This window comes from Plectrocnemia conspersa, unplaced genomic scaffold (assembly GCF_051122295.1).
Source record: "Plectrocnemia conspersa isolate PC_06_02 unplaced genomic scaffold, ASM5112229v1 ptg000004l, whole genome shotgun sequence".
Taxonomy (NCBI): Eukaryota; Metazoa; Arthropoda; class Insecta; order Trichoptera; family Polycentropodidae; genus Plectrocnemia; species Plectrocnemia conspersa.
Window position 1 is genome coordinate 11,696,366 of NW_028277168.1, and position 20,520 is coordinate 11,716,885.

The window sequence follows — 20,520 nt, forward strand, 5'->3', positions numbered from 1 at the left end:
TCACCACTTCTGTACGTTGAAACACATTATCATCCATTCTATAATAAAATTTATATATTATTCTTGCTTAAGAATAAGTAATAGAATAGCATTTTTTTATTTCATTTTAAAGTTCTATACCCTTCATATGTAACACTGCTGTCAATTTACAGGACAATAGATAGGTGTTTTAAATGTATAGGGAGTCTAAGTTTACGAACTTGCATGGAAGTCACCTAACTCACACCACTGATATTGATACTACCTTACTTGTATACATTGTTTTTCAATGCATAAAGAGCTCAACGCGAGAGATTTCGCAAGTGCTGACGGAAGAGTTTTCCGAGACCTAATCCTGCAGGGACCATTAACGGATTGAAACCAGAAGTGCATCGCTACGTCTTTGAATAGAGTCCCGGACACATGAGTGGGGACAAACACAAATGTGTGCACCGGGTGGTACAGTGGTATAAACCACGTGGGCAAAATGCAACACGAGCACTGCTGAGGTCGCGAATCTAGGCCAGTGGTTGCGCAACTTGAGCTCGTGGCACAAGCTGGCTCTTTGTGAACGTTTGTGTGTACCTTATCGACTTGAGCCACCGCGAGGCGAACAAAGCAAAATGGTATGATCTGGACGCGTTCTTCTAAAAAAGGGTCTTCTCACTTGAAAAACCCTTCTCAATGATATTTTTAAATATTATAAAAATGAAACGCAGAAGCACTGGACGCGAGCCAAAAATGTACTACGAAATAAGCTTAACGCGGATGTTTTCTGCGTATATTTCACCTGTCGTGCGTGAAAATGTTTTCATTTCTTATAACGTCGCAGCCAAAAACGATAATTGAGCAATGATGGTGAAGGAATTTTTGAAATCATTGAACTCGTTGCTTTGGAACAAACATTTTTTCTCGTTTATGTGGCTTATAACATTAAGACTGAAATAATAACATTTGTTTAATTTAATAATAATATCTCAAAGTGTACATTTACCTCTGAAACGAGCAATTTCTCGATTTAAGAGATGGTGTCAGTTGTAGCTTGTTCATTTGATTCAATTGATAAAAAATGAGCAAAGAAAATATTACCAATTATCTAAGTGGATGACAAAAAGATTATATACAGCAAACTACGTTCATTTTTAACCTCGAGAGTAGGGATTCTCTGAAGTCTCGGATTTTTTCAATTCCCGAGACTTTGATTACTTTTCGTTTAAATCATGGAAAAGGTTAAAAAATTAACTTATATTATCTAAAGAAAAACATAAGTATATATGTACATACAGGCCTGCCGAGAGGGGGGAGGGGACAAATTCCCGGGGCCCGTTCTCCTTGAGGGGCATAAGTTCCTTCAGTTATTTTTATCCATACAATAAATAAAAGGAATAAAAATCTTAAGCTAATTACAGTTTTACAACATTCATTTGGTCAAGTCCAAAATATAAATTAAACCATGAACAAAACGTATTTTTATGAACAAAAGTTTTTTTTTTAATAATTTAATTATTTTATTTATTTATTTAATATCCATGGTAATAAACGAGCATGCGAGGGCAAATAAGCTTTATAGGCAAATTTTACGAGCAGCTGTTAATTCTAATCTTTGACACGCAAGTTAGAAATAAACATTTATTATGAAGACTTCCAGTGCCTGCCGAATTCAAAGAAATTTGGAAGGCTTGGAGTGCTCTGGTTTAGGACACTGTGGGCCGGAATTATGTATATTTTAAAGGAACACATCTTAATCCTAATTGTTACTAGAAATTAATATATGATACTGATAATATAAATTAAACAATAAATTAATTTGGGAAGGATAACTTAATACATAAAAGAATATGAGGAAGAGATTCCGATTTCAGTCATTTTAAATCAGTCAGTAAGTCTTCATTTGCCAGATAATGGTTATGTGTCCGTAGTAATGTAACATACATGCTTTTAGAATTATGTTACAGCGGTAGATTCACAACCATAAATAAGCAACATGATATTTAATATTTCAGACTATAAGCTTTCGGTTGAATATATTATAATTAATCATAAACCGCAATAAACGAATTCGTTGCATTTAACGATTAACGTGCTTTATACGTACTCAAAATAAAAACAATGGTAATGAAAATCGATTATAATTAACAATTATTTGCACATGCAATAAGGAAGCGATTGCATTATTCATTGTTTTTTGTTCAAGATTGACCCCCATGGCCAATCGTTCAAATTTATACCTTAAAGAGTTACAAAGTATTGATTCACTTGCATTTCCAGTGACCTGAATATTTCAGCGTCTATGTAGGTCAACGTGAAGCGAGCGAGTTTTGCCAAATACGTTTTCGTGTTTCTTTATTATTTTCGTCAATATTCAATCGCCGATATTATATTAATAAACCATAATATTGATTAAACAGTAAGTCTCCAGTTATTGTGGTGATTGCTCGTAATTAAAATTTACAGTCTCAACTATTCGGAACAGAGCTGATTTACTACTTTGACATATTATAGTTGATTGAACTCGAAGAACAATAATTTATGAACGGTGTAATCTTAACTCATAATTTGATTTATAAGGTCGAGTTAGAAAATGAGTGTATAAAACGCGACAAAGAGCATTTCATTCCAACTTTGAATACATAAAAGTTATTACAATAAAAAAAGCACATTGAAGTTACAGCTCTATATATTTAAATGCCAAATACTATCTCGATAAGGGTTGAGTTGACGTTTTCACATAAATCGTTGTAAAACTAACAAAATTTATATTTGTGAGAGAATTGCGTAGATATTATGTAAGTCTGAGTAATTTTACACATATTCAAAATGTAATTGTGTTATAAATATTGCAACTTAAAATATTAAAATCTACGTTAAATATTTTTTAATTCGTACAGATTAGTACAGAAACTTCCAAACCTTCCAATTTATTTGATTGTAATATTTTTTATTTCATATTTTTTAATACCAAGTTATTTTATTGAAGCTATTTTTAATTAGCGTGTATTGTTTAAGAAACTTATAAACTAATAACCTTAACGTTAAATTACAAGATACCATAAAATAACAATAAAGGAACACTAATAATTGTTTTAGACGAAAAAACAATAATTTAATAATAAACACAATTCATCTATCTTTAATTTCACTCTTTAGTTTTACAGAAAAAATACGTTTTCTTATTAAATAACATGATAACAAAGAATTGAGGTTAAAATAATTGTCATACCACCATCTTACAAGAATAGTTTAAAAGGTTAATTTAAATATTAAAAGCATAATTTTAAAACAAAATCTGGTTTAATTATATTTATGAGTAATCTGTAGATAATTATATACAATTCAGCGTTAAAAGCGTCATTCAAATAAGGGAGCGTGATGAATTAACCCTCGAGAAAAATCGCCATATGAGAACACAGAAATTATAAATCACAACTAGAGTTTCGAAAACAATTGTACTTTTACAAGACAATTTAAAAGATATAACCATAAACGTTAATCAGTGTAGTCAAAATTTATATAACCGCTTGTCAGCAATAAACAATATAATTGGTATCATTGGCATTGTTATGATCAATACAAAGGCGTTGCTCTCATTAATTCTAAATAAAGACACATACGCTAATACAGGGGTGTTTATTAGAGCAGCGAAGATTGACCATACGCCATATTTTGTCAAAATAAACCTCTTCCCCATTCGTCAAAGCTGATCGCAGGAAAGATATAAAAAGGTTCACAAGAAATCTAACACACTCAATACTCATTTATTTATTTTTATTAAATCTTCCGTTGTAATCTAACAACCATAAGCCCAATGCGTTACAACGGGCAAATCTGTACCAACTGAGTAAGTCAATCAGACATAATGAATACCTACAAGTAAGTATTAACCACCAGACTGAAAGTCTGGGAATCAGTGACATCTATATTATCCCGATAGAATCCCGAAAGTGGTGGACCCTGACTTTTAGTTCTGGTTCATCCCTCAGTGAAAGAGTAACTTTCGGGTGGCCATTTGTGCGATCATCCGATAATGACTACAGTATATAAATGGGCATAATAAGCATTTTATTCCATCGATTGAAATAAACTGGGTGTGTTTGGAAACAGAAACAACTCTTTCACTTGTGAATCAAATTCTATCAAAGTTGCTAGAGGATGCCTTGGAATATTGTCAATATTTATTTACTTTGTGAGAGACTGAGAGCAGCAACAGTGCTCGGTCTTGAAGATAACATTATGTTAATAGAGCGAATGTGACCAATTCCAACGAATGGATTTTAAGGATCAACTGCATCATTGTTTAACTTCCTTGGGGATAGCATAATTTTCCAGGTGGTCATTTGTGGGTGCCAGTCTGATAATTACAAAGGATACGTACAATGCATTGTTATTATTAGTGTGGCTCGAAGCTTATATTTAAAGCATTTTTATGTTGTGGTAACTGACAATAATTGATGGATATCAAAAGGTCTGCGTGGCTATTATGCAAAATTCTTGGTTGTTCCGAAATTTTGATTTTACTCTTGTTTTGTTAAACAAAAGCATTTTTTGGAAGCTTTGTACTTTTTAAGCTAAATAAAGGTATTCTTTATAATTTATTTGTAATAACTATGATTATAATCAAATATGCGAGCAAAAATAAGTTTTATGATGAACTTTCAAGGGGAGTGAAATCTAATGGGATAACTGAAACGCCGTTTAGCCGCTCCTCAATTACTTATAATAGTGGAAGGCTTGGAAGACTCTAGGCTAGTGTGCCGTGATTAGACTTCGGTTGGTATGAACACTGAAACGATTACGCTTCGTCCTATTGTTCGAAAAAAAGTATTACGACGAAAAGATTATATCCATTGGGACACGACGTAATTGTTCACCGCTTAAATAACACACACGCACAATTCTAACATAACAATTGGATAAGAATACTTAACTAGAATAATATATCATTATTACCTATACATATCAACGTATAGAATAATCATCATTCAATGTTATTCTTTAACGACAAGGCTAATAGTGGCGATGAATCAAACATACAACGGCTTGTTAATTATAACATATAGACGTAAGTTTAAATATCAACATGACAATAACGTCTTATGAATAAAAAAAATATTAATAATTCGGTAAAGCTTCTAAAACATTTCTTTAATTTTCCGGTACTAATGTGAGTGGTATAATATAAAAAATACTATAAATTCCATAGACGTATGATAAAAAAAAATCTATCGTCATACATCACTAAAAGGTGAATAAACGTTATTTACATTTAAAACCCGGGGTCGTCAACCGTTCGGTCTTTAAGAACAATCGCCATTTTTTACCGTAAAAAAATACACAACCATTCTAAATTCACACAGTTTATAATTCGCGTTTATTCACGGTCACCGCTCTCTACAATAGCTTTATTACATAACATAGCATATTGTACGTTATCACTTCATGCTTCAGAATTTTCCTAAATTAATCTACGAAAACCTACACATACGTTTCGTAACATGAAAGGAGAATATTCATATACGGACACGATATACAAAATTATTATAAAGTACATATTACATATCCAGAGTCCTACGCACGAATTTAGAGAAAACGGTCGTAGGCGTGATGTGTGGTAATCTCCAATTGCATCTTAGAAGTTCGTAACGTGATCATTTATTAAACGTTGCTAAGGTACTCAATATGTGTTCTTTAATTAGTTCCCTTTGGGTTTAAATTCTTATAAGCATGAAAGCATATATTTTGAGAAACAAATTCTGGTTGATATTTGATATAGGTCTAGTCCTCGGTAACCTCGGGCAACTTCCGAGAGATTTTAGAGCGGGCAGAACCGAACTCGACCAAAGTAACCCACTATATTCTCCGTCCTTGGCTAACCTTGGCCAACTTCCAGAGAGTGTAGTGCAGGCATTAGACGTTTGTCTTGAAGCTTATGAAAAAAGATAAGTGTTTTATGTTGTGATAATTGACAATAATTTATAACTTTCGTAGTTACTTCTCGGGTGATCCGAAATACAGATTTTAATAATATATTAACAATATTAAGCGTAACTTTTCAAAATATTGCATTTTAAATGTATGTTTATTAATTATAAAAATGTGTTAGATAATAGTACCAAAATAGTAATAAATAACTCTAGTATAGAAATAGTGGATAATATAAAATATTTAGGAGTAATTGTTGATATAAAATTAAATTTTAAAGAACATTGTAATTACATATTAAAAAAAATTAGTAGAAAAATAGGTTTATTATCTAGATTAAGAAATATATTAAGTATAAATACAAAAAAAAAAAATTACAATAGTATAATATTGCCCCATTTTAATTATTGTGCAACACTATTAAATATGTTAAATAAATTAGATAAACAAATGTTGCAAAAATTACAAAATAGGGCAATGAGAGTAATCTTAAATAAAAATAGATTAACTAATTGTAAAAGTATGATTGATAGATTAGAATGGTTGAATGTTCAAGAAATATTGAGTATGAATGTTTTAGTATTTATATATAAGTTAGAAAATAATATGTGACCAGAATATTTTAATAAGTATTTAATAAGAAATAAAGATGTACATAAATATAATACTAGAAATAGAGAAAATTTAAAGATAATTAAGTATAAGAAAACGAGTACGGCTAGGGGAATTATGTACGGAGGTTTTGATTTATATAATAGTCTTCCAAGAGAAATCCGAAACAGCAAAAATATAACGGGTTTCATAAATGGAATAAAAAAACACCTTCGTACATATAGAAATAAATTATAATATTAAGACTTTATTATTGTATATTTTTATTTTTTCTTTCCATTATGTATTTTTTTTATATTTTTATATATGTTTACTAAATTTGTTAGATGTAAAGATTAGCTATTAAGCTAAAAAAATTAATAAAATAAATAAATAAATAATAATAACAATGACGAATCGCAGGTAAATGTTTATCATAATCAAATTCAGTTAAAACACTATAAAAATATTTAAACCAAATTTATTTTCTTCTGCTCTACGCAGGTATAACAATAGCATAATATAGTATTAATTATTAAGTTTAATTATGTATAATAAAAAAACAGTTAAACTGAAAATAGAGTTTTAAATCCTAACTATTCTCTTACAAAGTTCCTGCTTTTCTTATAAAATAATGCCTTTTTAATGGCATATATTTAAAAAATATTTACTTTTAGGCGTGAATTAGTTGATTTCAAAAGATAAGACGTATTATTCACAAAGAAAACCCATTATTTATTAAAATTATTTTCTACAGCGTCTATTGAGTCATCTTTTGCAATTATCTGAAGATATATTTTTAACATTGTAACCAATGGAACAACCAGGGAAATACAATACATACATGTATCATAGGCAGATAAAATATAATGTTGATTCATTAAAACATATTTTAAAATGAAATCTAATTTTTATCAACTAATGATTATTTTATATACCTCAAAAATGTATCATTATTTTTATTGGTTGTATTATGCCATTCGGTCGTTCTGAGTATCTATGTGAATTACTTGCATAAAGGAGCATTTACACCAGGCGTGTACAGTGAGATACATACCCTTTCGTTCGCTCGCGTGTTAAGTGACAAGAGTGAGTGAGAAGAAGTTGGCGTGCGGAACGCATGCGAGCGAGCGAAAGGGAATGCATCTCACCGTACACGCCTGATTTACACTTTACAAACAGAATACATATGGTAAACGAATTGATATTAAGAAAACAGAAAGGGAGTGAGTCATAGTATTAATCATAAAAATGCCGGTGTGACTACTAATAAAGCGTTTTAAAAGTTAAAGAAAAAATGGGTTCTTTCGATCCAGGAAGTATTAATATTCGCCGCCTTGAGAAGAGATAACCCATGAATTCGGGCTTATCTTCAAAACGACCGTTTCCAACCGTGTGTTGTTTTATAGTATTACATATTTCAATTAATATTAGGGTAATTTTTATTTCATCCAGAATAATGGATTGAAACTTTTTTATTTTGCTTAAAAATAAACATATTTTCCTACAATGTAATAATTTAAGCATAAGGACGGAATAGCGTAGTCCGTAACGTCTTGGACTAATAACTCTGAGGTTTCGGGTTCGAGCCCCGGCAGCGGCACTCGAATTTTTATTTATAAAAATGCGCTATTACTAAAACAACCGGACCCAGCAGTAGTGACATCTATTGATTATAAATTGTAGAGCACATAATAATTTATAAATAATAAATAATATAGATCATATAGTCACCACATATTCGCCAGAATTCGAGTTCAAATTAATACGCTTATTCGAACAGCGCGACGTTAGTTCTACATATATACACTTTTAGTATGGGAAAAGATACCGCAATATATTACGGGGCATAAAACCGGTTATTATCTTTACGGGCGGTTCTCAAGTAATTATATTGATTGTAGGTGTACGTACATACATAATTTCCAAATGTATATGTGAGCTTTGAAATCGATATGTATCAATACATAATTGCCATTTTATTGATTTTGGCTACAGCATATACAAATGTATACAATAACTTTTCAAAACAATAAACGGAGTAATAATATAAAAGGCCAACAAAGCGTGAAAATTGCTACAAATAATTGTTTCCATAAAAGAGAGAAAAACATTTTTTATTAGCACAACAAAGAGCAACGATAATCGACCATGCTTATGATTGTGCGTACGTGTTGTCATCAAAGGGAAAATTCGTGCGTGTGTGTGCGCGCGACGAAAGCGAGATACGCATGCGGTTGAACTCAAACGTCAAAACAAACGTTCAACTCGCCGACAAACTATCGTCCGTCTCTTTCGCGCGCGCGACCCAAGGTCGAAAGAAAGGGAGACGACGCAAATCGAAGCGAACGGCTCGATGGAGCTAAAGGGAAACGTCAAACAGCTGACTTCAACAACAAAGCGCTCGATGGAAAACTGTCTTTGTGCGCGAACCGAAGCCCGTTGTATTTATTTCAAAATAATGTAAACACAAAGTATGAATTGACGTTGAATTGATCAAGTCACGGTTTTCAACTATCTAATGATATTATCTTTGAAATGTCATATTTTTATTGTTGACCATGTATAATTTGTGTAATAAACGCAGTTTACGTCACATTATCGATGTTGTATAATATCGCTATATAGCGTCCAAAGCGTCGTTCGTCCTTGAACGACCTTACGGCCGGCGTCTACTCAGCCGAGCGCACTCTTTGCGCGGATCGGAGTGATTTGTACATAAATCGTTTTTTTCATAATCGTTGTCACTGCGGCGCGGCGCATATTGACACAATATACTGTCAGAGTACATAGGCGGATCCAAGAGGAAGGGGGGTTAAACAAAGATTCACTTTTTTCCACTTTATGTTGGCAGCATTACGACAGTTAGGTGGGGGATCAGACCAGTGGCGTAGCCAGGATTTGACCAAGGGGTGAAGGGTTGATAAGAAAAATGACGAAAAATTATGTTTCTCAGAACCACATTAAAACGGCTTAGCAAGAAAGATAGAAAGCGTTGGTTTATTTAAAATAAATTCCAGTGAGTCATTATTTTCTTAGAGATTTTGGTCCCGACTCCCGAGAAACACTCCTTCCGATATGCGCCAGAAATATCAACAGCTTTGGGCTACGTCCCCGGACAGCGTGACTTTTGGATCAGACGCCGGAATTGTCGCTTTTGGCTTGTCAAACTTCCGTTGGACAGGGACGTCACTTCAGCACTTTCCATGGGGGGGGGCAAAGGTTGGCCAGTCAATTATCATTTCTATTACAATAAAATTCATAGTATTTCAATAAATTCATAGTTACCGAGCGTTCCCACTACGACGGCGCTGACACGATTTTATTGCTTTTGACGTGAATTTTTCACTTCTGAGTAGTGATAATTGTTTTTGCGCCTTCATATTGACCAAAATTCGGTTAAAATACACTTTGACCGATACTTTTATATCAGAAGTCCATATAGGATAGCTAACATATTTTTAAAACATAGTGAAATATTCAAGTGCAGACAAACTATGGAGCAATATGCTTATTTTCCCCTGAGAGATGAGTTGTCTTAGTTTGTATTATGAAGATAGTTCTAAAACTGTAATTAGTTTTAAAACTTTCATTAGGTTAGGTTTGAGTTAGAACAGCAAATAAACGATTCGCAACTGGCAAATTGAGTTTCATCGACATTTAATTAATATAATTTCACTAGCAACAATCAGTTAAATTATATTTTCGCTAGTAGAAATATATACGTATTGGTGAAAATGTATTTGGACTTCATTAGTAAAAATAAACTTTACATCACATGTAAATGTATATATAACTACGTATGGAAAATTTGAAATCAATCGAATTGAAACCAATATAAATTTACTAACACCTGCCTGTAAAAATATATACCTACCGGTAAAAATGTATTCCAGTATAATTTCACTGAAATGAAATATTTTCGGAATAGATTCGACACTGTTTTTTTTATATTTTTTTGAAGGAAAATCGGAGAATTTCTAGTTTAGAATCAAAGTTATCACTTCAGTTTTTTAATATTTTTATTTCATTAAGATATTTTGGCCAAATTCAAGGGAGGTAAATGCTCCCTCCTGCACCCCCCCCCCTTCCCCCAATGACGTCCCTACTTTTAAAGTCCTCATAGCAGGCCAACACAGCCGTCATTCACCAAGGACCAACATTCTCCAGAAGAGCCTCATCGTCACCTTCTAAATACTGCAGCCTTTCGAGCTGCATTCACAGAATGAGGCCCTACTTGGTGGATCTGACAAAAGTCTGCGTCACTCCATCCTTCAATGGAAGATAGATAGCACCAGAGCACGCCTCGCCTAAGAAACGTACAAATATTTCAATTTTAATTATCTCAATTTCTTAATTCAAAAAATTTCTCCTGCTCTGTGAGATTTTATTCTGCTGAAATAATTGTGTTTTTCAATCAGTAGCAATATTGTTCACATGTTTTTTTTCTAAGGCTGAACTCGCACGTACCACACCACAATATAGTATTTCACTTGTGGGCGATCGTGAATTTATATGGAAACTCATAACAGTAATGAAGTTGGAATGCTATTTTTATTCCCATAGAACAATAATCGAGGCAATTCATACGGGACAAAATTTTAATTTAAAAATATTTCACTTCACGGTTAATTAAAAGTCAATGTTTTCATTGAGTACAATGGAAATGTATGAGTGAAATGCGGACAAATATTAACCATCAACATTTTATTAAAAGAAAACATCTCGAAATTAAATATGATAATTGCAGCTTCGTGTAAAATTAATTTTACTGTGCAGTTTTTTACATTCAAGGGGGAAGGGAGATGTATTTTTTTATATTGAGTTATGTTAATTTATAAAAAAATATAAAATGCCTACCTCCCTTCATTGAGCCTTTTTTGATACACCACTTTTTGTACGTTTTTTTATTGATATATTTTACTATACAGTAAACACTAAAGAATCGCTCTAAAGAATCTGAATTCGCAAACAGCTTACTCTCACAACAAAGATGTTCGTATTTAATAATTTAACAAAAGATAAGCGTTTTTATTGTACTATACGTAAAAAATAAATATGAATACTAAATATATATATATATATATATATATTTGTGTATATGAAAAAAAATAATGTTCGATCAATTTGCGAATACACTCGCGAACACAACCATTTAAATTTATGCGTAATTAGAATTAATTACTCAAATGTGACTGTGATACGAAAATGTCCAGCCATCTTGATTTCGACTATGAAAAGTTTGGCCAAAACACGACAATTGATCGAACGCGCAAAAACATAAAAATGCGCCGTGCGCCCAAATACTCATTTCACCGTCTTGAGAATATTATTAACTATATTTACTCTTTCAAACGTTTTTATAGAAATTAGTAGTTTATTATTAAAACAATTAAAAATTTTCGCTGCGCAGCTTCTAATAATGGCCGTTTAATTAGATTAGCAAAACAAATTTAATATTTTTTAACGTTAAATAAAAAATAATAGAATTTAAAAAATATTTTATTATTTTCATGATTTTGAAAGGGAATTTGCCGTTCCGCCATTTGTATTTAAGAGTACATTAAAAATCAGTATACAATTAGCACATGAATTTTATTTTCCCCCACCTTTCTTGTTGACATTATTTATTTTGAAACGCCAAAATCTACGGAAATCATTTTTTTTTTATTAATATTGTCATTTTATGTCGCGCATATTGATACATTCTACTGCTAGGGGCCAGGGCATACAAATAAAAAATATCGAATCGCTCACGTACAGTATACGCATCTCGCTCTAAAGAGTCGGAGTTCGCGAACAGCTGACTCTCACAACAAAGACGTTCGCGTTCGTGTTCAATAATCAAACAGAAGTTGGGCGTTTTTACTGTACTTTACGTAACAAAAACATATAATAAAATATAAGACATTGAAAAACAAATAAATAATTAAAACAAAAATCGATAGTCGATCGATTTGCGAACACATTTGTTATAGAAAGCTCTCGAACACGATCGCGAAATTCAAATATTATATACGATATCGCATCCATTTTTAAGTTAGATATCTATGCGTAATTAGAATAAGCCAGTCAAAAAAATGACTGAATGTAATGAATAAATCAATGAAAAATTTGCATGTTTTGTTCTATTTTGTTTTCGAATATAAAAAGTATGGCCAAAACACGACAACAATCGATCATGCGAAATTACATAAACACCATCGATCGCATTGTGTACGTGACGAAAGCGAACGCGTATTGATGCTGCGTCAGCTGCAAAAACAATCGAAGCTCGTTCTTGGGTATTAGAGAGTATCGAAACCGAAAGTAGATGCTGCATTGCACCGATTCGAAGTATGTGCGCGGTTATCGGTCGCAGAGCGGTCTTGGTGCATAAATCGAAAGTAAACAGCGTAACGACGCAAAAGAGTAGCTGCAGATCGGAAAGGCGAACTGACCTTCCGGGGCTGCTGGTGTCTTGCGATTCGGTGCGCTTCCTAGTGCTCCGCCCCCGGCCGGCCTTCGCTCGCGCGAACGCTTCGATTTATTTTGTACACCACCAGTGTGGCCATGTCGCGCACTTTGTTTTCCCACCTGTCAAACCGAATCACTCATCTAAAACAAAAACGCTTTATACGTCTTAAAATCGATACCTGGCTATATAAAGAAAACATGACACCACAGACTTTTCTAAATTAACCTATATATTTAAAATTTAAAGTAAAAAAAAACTTTTATACTTGGGATGACTCAAATTTTTAAAAAAAAGATCATTTAATGTATATTTCTTTATATACTCCAAGTGCCCCTTCACACCTGACAACATTTCTTACGTTTATTGCACACGGACCAAGTAACTTCCACAATAATTAGCAGAACGCAATACAGAAGTTTTCGTTTTTTTATCCCAGATTTTAGCATAGTTATCAGCAAAAGCGGAAATCTTTCGATTTCTGACGTCTGTTGAAAGCATATTTTACGTGATAAAAATTGCCTTTAATTACTTTTTATCTCTAAATTTCGAACTGTATTACTTATTTTAAAATTTAGATAGCTTGACGACGTTCGCGTAATTAATATAAGGTTTTATTATTTTCTATAATGGCAGCACTGAAAATTCGTTGAGGTTAGGTCAATGTTTTGATGGTAATTTTACGACGCAATTTCATTATTCTGCTGATGTATGTATGACAAGATGTAAAAAAACTTCCTTTCAAACATTTTTGAAAACTAGTTGTTTTAAGATTTTCTCGAAAAATGTAAAAATAGTAATAAAATACAAGTACGTCATATTACATTAAATGCTTTATTACATATTTTTATAAAATCACAGAAATTGTGTATAATACGAAACAATTTCTCAGAACAGAAAAAAATATTTATGGAAGTAAACAGAATCCGGCATATAATAATATTAAAAAATGAATTCAAAATGTTACAGAAAATAAATTATACAGAACGTCATAAATATCATCCATTTTTTAACATATGTAGTTGCAAGACTTGCGATTAGAAACGATTTATCACAATACATCGAGATTATGTAGACTTTTGCCAAAACTTTCCGGAGTTGCGAGCCGATTTCCCTTTACTGCTAGGTTTTTTGTTCTTATAAGGGTGCGAGTCGGAGCTTCCCGGTCCTCCGGCGTTCTCTTCCACTTCCGCCTGAACTTTGAGGTTCTTCTTGATATTTACAATCTGAAATACGCGATTAGATATCAGTGGCGTTAAAATAGATTGTAAAATGACACTTAGTTAAAACTCTACCTCTTGTTCGATGGATTCCTTGTGTTTTGTGCGTCTTGCTTTTTCGGAATTAGCGCGTTGTATTTGCGTATCTACGCATGCTAAAACTGCATCGCAAGCATCGCACCATTCGTTCAAGGTCGCCAAGATGGAATCTATTTCTTCGGGACGCGCATCTCTTCCCAAAGCGTAATCGACTTCTAAGCGACTATTTTTTTGGTCTAACTTTCCGTGGATAATATCTGTAAATATATTTATATGATAAAAAAAATACTTCCGTCATATTATGTTGTTCCACAAGTCTTTGCGTTTTTTAAGGTGTTGGTTAAATGAGTTTAAATCTTTCTGTTCTGGAATCATTAATTATTTGCATATTGAGATTTGCTGCTGGAGATTTTCTTCAAATTATGAAATACTCATATTCTGTAAATTAACATCTTTCTTAACTTTTTAAATGTCTGAATTGATATAGGTGACACATTGAGTTTTTGTCCTAGCTTCTGTATGGTTAATCTCGGAACTAATTTCAAGGCAACCCTAATATCCTCACTAATAACCCCTAAGGACAAGATATTCAATGTCAAAATTCCCAGGACGAAATTTTTAGAATCACATTTGACACTTTCTAAATGTAATGGCATTCCTGCCCATTGCATTACATATGTTTTAACTGCTATTATCGCATTATGACTGAGTTAAAATTCATAAAACATAATATAGCCTAACTGAGATAATTTTATCTCCACTGCCGTTGTTGATTTGGGGTTGAAAATATCGAAACAAAAAATATCCCATTACTAAATAGCATCACTGATACGACTACTGTTAACAAACACCGAAAGAATAGTGAAATTATCGTTAATTTATAAAAAGTTATATATTTTTGCTAATGTATGAAAAAATACACAATAGACTAAAGGGACAACCTGATATTTTATGCATATATAAAATAACTTACCAGCATAAATAGCTTCAATTATCAAATCTTCTAAATCTCGCACGTTTTTAATGGAGAGTTCTTCGAGTAGTCTACTGTACGGGATGCATTTTTCGCGAGTGGCTAGTGTCACTATGGTCAAATGCTGCAATTTCTTACATTGTGTTGGAGACAGTTCCAAATACAGCGTTTTGTCCCTCAAATATTCTTTATATGTGCCGTAAGCGAATAAGTTTAAAGTCCGAAGGTGTACAGCGTACGGTCCATTATCCAACTGCAAAAGTAATCGTTGTTAAATTAACGACAACTGATACTCATAATTAAAAATATGTTAAATTACCTCTTTAATGCTAGGCATGTCTAGCAGTTCGCCGAATACGTGAACTCCGGGAGCTTCTAGCGCTTGTTTTACTAGCTCCGCGCACGCAGAACCGCGAGCGCCTTTCGCAAGGAGTATAAATTGCTCCAAAGAGCTGGTGTTGGCGGCCGGCTCGGTGCGCTCCACCGGCGGCATGTTACTCAACGGAGCCTTTACATACAAACATAAAATAATTACTCATTTATAACAAATACAAATACAAAGAAAACTAGTCTTTCTTTTAGTACTTGCAAGTTAGCTTAATCAATGGAAATGTAACAATTGTGGGCTTTACCTTAAAAGCATATACCTTAAAAGGGACACGTATTGTCAAAAACTTGTAGAACAACATACAGTGAAACCGTTACTATTTTACCAGAGGAGAGAACCAATTGACCAAAAGGCGATTTAGTCCGCTCCTATATTTCTAGAAAAGAGACTCATCAATCCAGCACAAACTTTCAAATTGGCGATTCAATTTATTAATCAGAAACAGACAAAAGGCAGCCCAGGAAGATCGATAGTGGTCTTATGGCGATACTTTCGGCCAGTTAGATGCCGGAATAGCTGTTTGATACAGTTTATAGTACAATGTAAGATTATACTGATATACAATATGAGGGCAGGATCCAATGAGGTAAGTTACAGAGCCTCGCAGTTGTGAAAATCGAATCTCTATGGTCTCCGTTTCGTCGTGATAAATTGAGTCAAGTTAGTGATTTGTCTGCCAATCACAATCTTTGTCTTATGATGATAGTCCGAAAGTTGGTGATGATATGATCAAAAGTCATGACCTTGAATAAAGCTTGGACAAATGAGAGAGAAGGCCAATTTAGGATCTAGTTATAAATACGACTAAATGTAAAGTATGAAAAATATGATTCAATACAGTTTTCTTATATTACAATCAACGACATTCAAAAACCACACAGTAAAGTTTTAGCGAATGAATTATTATAAAGCCTGCAAAATTAATTCGTCATTTAGAATCAAAACATCCAATTGTTAAGAACAAACCTATTGATTATTTTGAAAGACAATTAACCCTTTTAGTGCCAAGCAAAATTAGGCAGTGTATGCTAAGAATGCCAAGCATTTTTTTCACAAATATAGACGATTTTATAAATATATTTTAAGAAAATATTTCTGAAAATTTAAATTTTTTTGCGTGAACGTAAGCGAGCGTAAAAGATTATAGGAACAAAATTAAATCCAGTTTATCCAAGTAAATACACAAAATGTATAAAAAAAAATTATTTCATAATTAAAAAAAAATTATACAAAACTAAAAATGGACACCCGCATCCTAGCGGCATTCATGTCGTCGTTTGTAAGCAGACACCGGCGTCCTTACGGCATTCAAACAAGTAACAGCAGTAAACGCGCAGAAAAAAGTATTGCAAGCTCTACAAAAATCTAATTTCTAAATTTTTTGTTTACAATTGCAGAAGATTTAATTAAACCTTATATGATGGATGTGTGCACTAAGCTTTATGGACAATCATGTTTGAGCAAAATTAAAGATATTTCATTATCTGGTGATACAATAAAACAAAGAATTAATTTGCTAGCTGATGATGTTATGGAGCAGTTAATAATAAAAATGAATACATTCCGATTAGTGTTTTTTCTCGAGAAAAATGTCAAATCGAAAATTTTTATTTCTTGAGAAGTTTTCTGGTTTCTTGAAAAATTTTATAAAACATTTTTTATTATATAAAATAAAATTTGTATGACTAATTTTAAAATGTCCCCTTTTTATAAGGCTGCATAAGTAAAGGCGGGTTCATGCCTATTATGCATACTTCTTGGAAGGTTTTAATGAGAATGACAAAAAATTGTTTACAAATTTTTAACACTTGAACTCGCCTTATTTTTGCTTAAGTAATAAAAAAAGACACTCAGATAAGAAACTATTCTGAAGGTGTTTGTGTCAGATGTTTGAAAATATGTATACTTTCTCAGAAGATCGAAAGTATTTGAATGACCAACAATTTTTTTGCAATTTTCTATTACTCTAACCGGCCGATGGCTTTATCTTTGCTTTGGTGATCTATTAACCCGTTTCGATAAGAAGAAATTATGCACGAGAATCGGCAGGATGAAAAACAATTAAGGGTTATTTTTCTTTTTCGATAATCCAAAAAGGTTTTATTAATACTGTTTTGTAAAGTAGCAACAGCTGTTATTGACAATTGTCTCACGATTATTATTGACAACCGAAGGGGCTTTAAATTTTTTGTTAAAACAATTGGAAAATATCATTTCGTAAATTATATAATCAAAGAAAACAGACATTGATGTCATTAATTAAAAATTTGCAAAATCCAGAATCTTTCACCAGTCAAAAAAATAATGACTTCTTTAGTTATTCTTCACAAGCAGAAATATGTAAAATGGGGAAAGAAATTATTCGCAGATTATTTAATGGCTCGACGAATTAATTAAAAAATTTAAAATGTTAAATTCTTTTTAAAAATTAAAATTATATATGTAAAGCATAAATATTTATAAACTAATACCAAAAACGAATAAATCAGAACAAATACTTGCATTTCTCTAAATTACATTCTAATTTTTTTGGGTTCTCTCAAGGGTATCAGGACAAATACCCCTGGACAATAACCTTTTGTCAAACCCCCTGGACATTAACCCCCCGTGCCAATAACCCCCCTGACAATTAAGCCTCGCCAGGTAAATTATATTAAAACAAATGCAATAAATTTATGACTTTTTACAGTTTTATGTAAAGAAATGAATTTCCTTCATATTGCACTTCTTACTCGTTGAATTTCACGGGGAAAAGTACTGACACGACCCATAGAGATGAAAGTAAAAGTTGAAACATTTTTAAAAGAGAAAAAATCAACTATGGGTGATATTTTTTGAGAATGCAATTTGGGTAGTGAATCTTACTTATCTCGGTGATATATATTCCATTCTGAATAATCTTTCTCTTCAAGGTCCAAGAAGTAACGTATTTGTAGTGAATGACAAAATACAGCTTTTAAGAAAAAAATTGAGATTTGGTCTGAAAGGCAATTACGGAACGTTACCAAAATACAATGAATTGGTAAAGGATAAAAAAAAATATTTTTGATAAAGAAAAGACATTATTTAATTAAAACATATTTGGAAGCACTCCAAAAAAATATCCAGGACTATTTTCCTGTAAAAAAGGCTATCTGTGAAAATAGCATAGATTTTGAATCCCTATGTGAATCAATCCAATAAGCTTTAATCTACGGAAGAATATAAAGTAATTAAATTATCCGGTGACAATAATTCGAAGATATTAATTAAAGAAAAAGAACTTGCAGAATTTTGATTAACATTAGATCTGAGTATCCTGCATTAAGTGCAAAGGCGTTGCGACTCCTAATTCAGTTCTTGTAAACGTATTTATGCAAAACTGTTTTTTCTGTGATGGCAATAATCAAACAAACAAAAAAGATAACGACTTTAGAATGATCTTGAATAATGTATGTGCTTGGATCTTTTAAATTCAATAAAACCTAAAATAGATTTGTTAACAAAAAATATTCAGGAACAAAAAGCACTTTAACCGTTATGGTTCTTTTTGATATTGATTGATGTTTTTTGTTCATTAAAAATTAATGTTATTAGTTTAAATATTTTATTTTTCTTTTTAACGTCAATACTTTTGCTAAAACCTTGTGATTTTAAAGTTCAGTTCATTCATATGAACAGAGAGATCTGTAAAAAAACATCAACGTGTTTACTCGCTTATGATCATTGAGCTGAGAAAAGTTTTAAAAGCAGTTCACAATACGCTCAAGTACTTTTGCTCGGCTCAGCCACCTCACATTATTGAATCAACTTCCTGTAAAAGGGCGGTTTATTCTCGCTTGTGAGTGGATTGAACGCATGTAATATTCGTTACAACTGATATTAAATAATTTAATTCTGTGAATCCTGCCTTAGGGCATTCAACACCCCCTGGTGGATAATACAACGAAAAGGAACAAGTGGATGTCCAGTAGCTTCCTTAAACAATTTCACGTATCCTACATTTTTCCTACTTTATCTATCGGCATTATTCAAGGTTATGGAATGTTTTTATGACATATTTCGTTCCCTGATTCATTTATTGGCACTGATTCTAACTTTATCAACTCTTTTCTCATATTGTCTAGTCAGTAAACGATGTGTGTCAAACCTAACACGCGTGTCATAGATTCGCCATATGCAGAACTACGACAAACGTGTCCAAAAGAACATACATAATTGTAAACTTTAATATGTATAACCTTCCAATCGATGAAGTTTTGAATTAATTTTTCGCCTATGCTAAAAAATACTAAGAGGGTTTGACCAAGGTTCATTATAATTTTAAGGTTAGTTTCTTCACAGAATACATAAACAAATTTGACCATCAAACGTATAACGTCTATGATATAAACGTCACTTCAAGTTGTCAATACGCCTTTAATAATATCAATTGAGGTTAAGGGCTCAACTGACAGCTGAATTCATGATAATGCATAATATTCTGTTCGATTGGCAGCACCGAAAAAGACCAAATATTAACGATTTTTTTAGGCGTGCAGCTTAATCTGCTTTATTTATCATATTTATTGCAAATAAACGAGTCAATGAGACGAGTTTCACTATTGAGAAAGGCGTGCGTTAAAAAAATATTGACGCATCTGTCAACGTGACTTACCGCAATGATTGAAACGGGTGAAAGCACACAATTTTAGGAACAAGGGGGCAAATGCGCGGCCGAAGGCACGCGAACGAAGGGGCGGAGGCTCAGAATCAGCGAGGGGCGCCCAAGACAGCACTTGTTGCGGCGCTCTTCACACCGACAACCGGCTTCTCTCTTGGCCCAAACGCGAAACGTTACGACCTAGAGCTGCCATTTTTATTATAATGCGACCAAACTAAAATGTTAAAATAAAATTAACTTTGCATTAAATATACATGTAATAAATTAGTTATAATTTAACAAAAAATGTGATATTAATATGATATACAATTTTTA

At 32.5% G+C, this 20,520-nt stretch overlaps 2 protein-coding genes across 6 annotated transcripts in view; both read right to left on the reverse strand.

The window, feature by feature from the left end:
- The window catches only part of Ypel (Yippee-like), a 155,481-nt gene extending 142,406 nt beyond the window's left edge, over nt 1-13,075 (reverse strand). For 2 of the 5 annotated variants that reach the window (XM_088184872.1, XM_088184871.1), the window contains exon 1: nt 12,930-13,024. The gene's annotated coding sequence lies outside the window, so the exon portion shown is untranslated. Of the gene's footprint in view, nt 1-12,929 lie in introns of all 5 variants that reach the window. The other 3 variants (XM_088184877.1, XM_088184875.1, XM_088184874.1) reach the window with 3 other exon arrangements.
- Nucleotides 13,076-13,758: 683 nt separating this feature from the next.
- On the reverse strand, nt 13,759-20,377 carry CSN7 (COP9 signalosome subunit 7). Its single transcript, XM_088184878.1, has 5 exons — nt 20,200-20,377; nt 15,495-15,683; nt 15,176-15,428; nt 14,239-14,459; nt 13,759-14,169 (listed from the first exon to the last, which is right to left on the reverse strand). The coding sequence occupies exons 2-5, from the start codon at nt 15,666-15,668 to the stop codon at nt 14,011-14,013; spliced, it is 807 nt and encodes a 268-aa protein (XP_088041004.1). The 5' UTR covers nt 15,669-15,683; nt 20,200-20,377; the 3' UTR covers nt 13,759-14,010.
- Nucleotides 20,378-20,520: the final 143 nt, after the last annotated feature.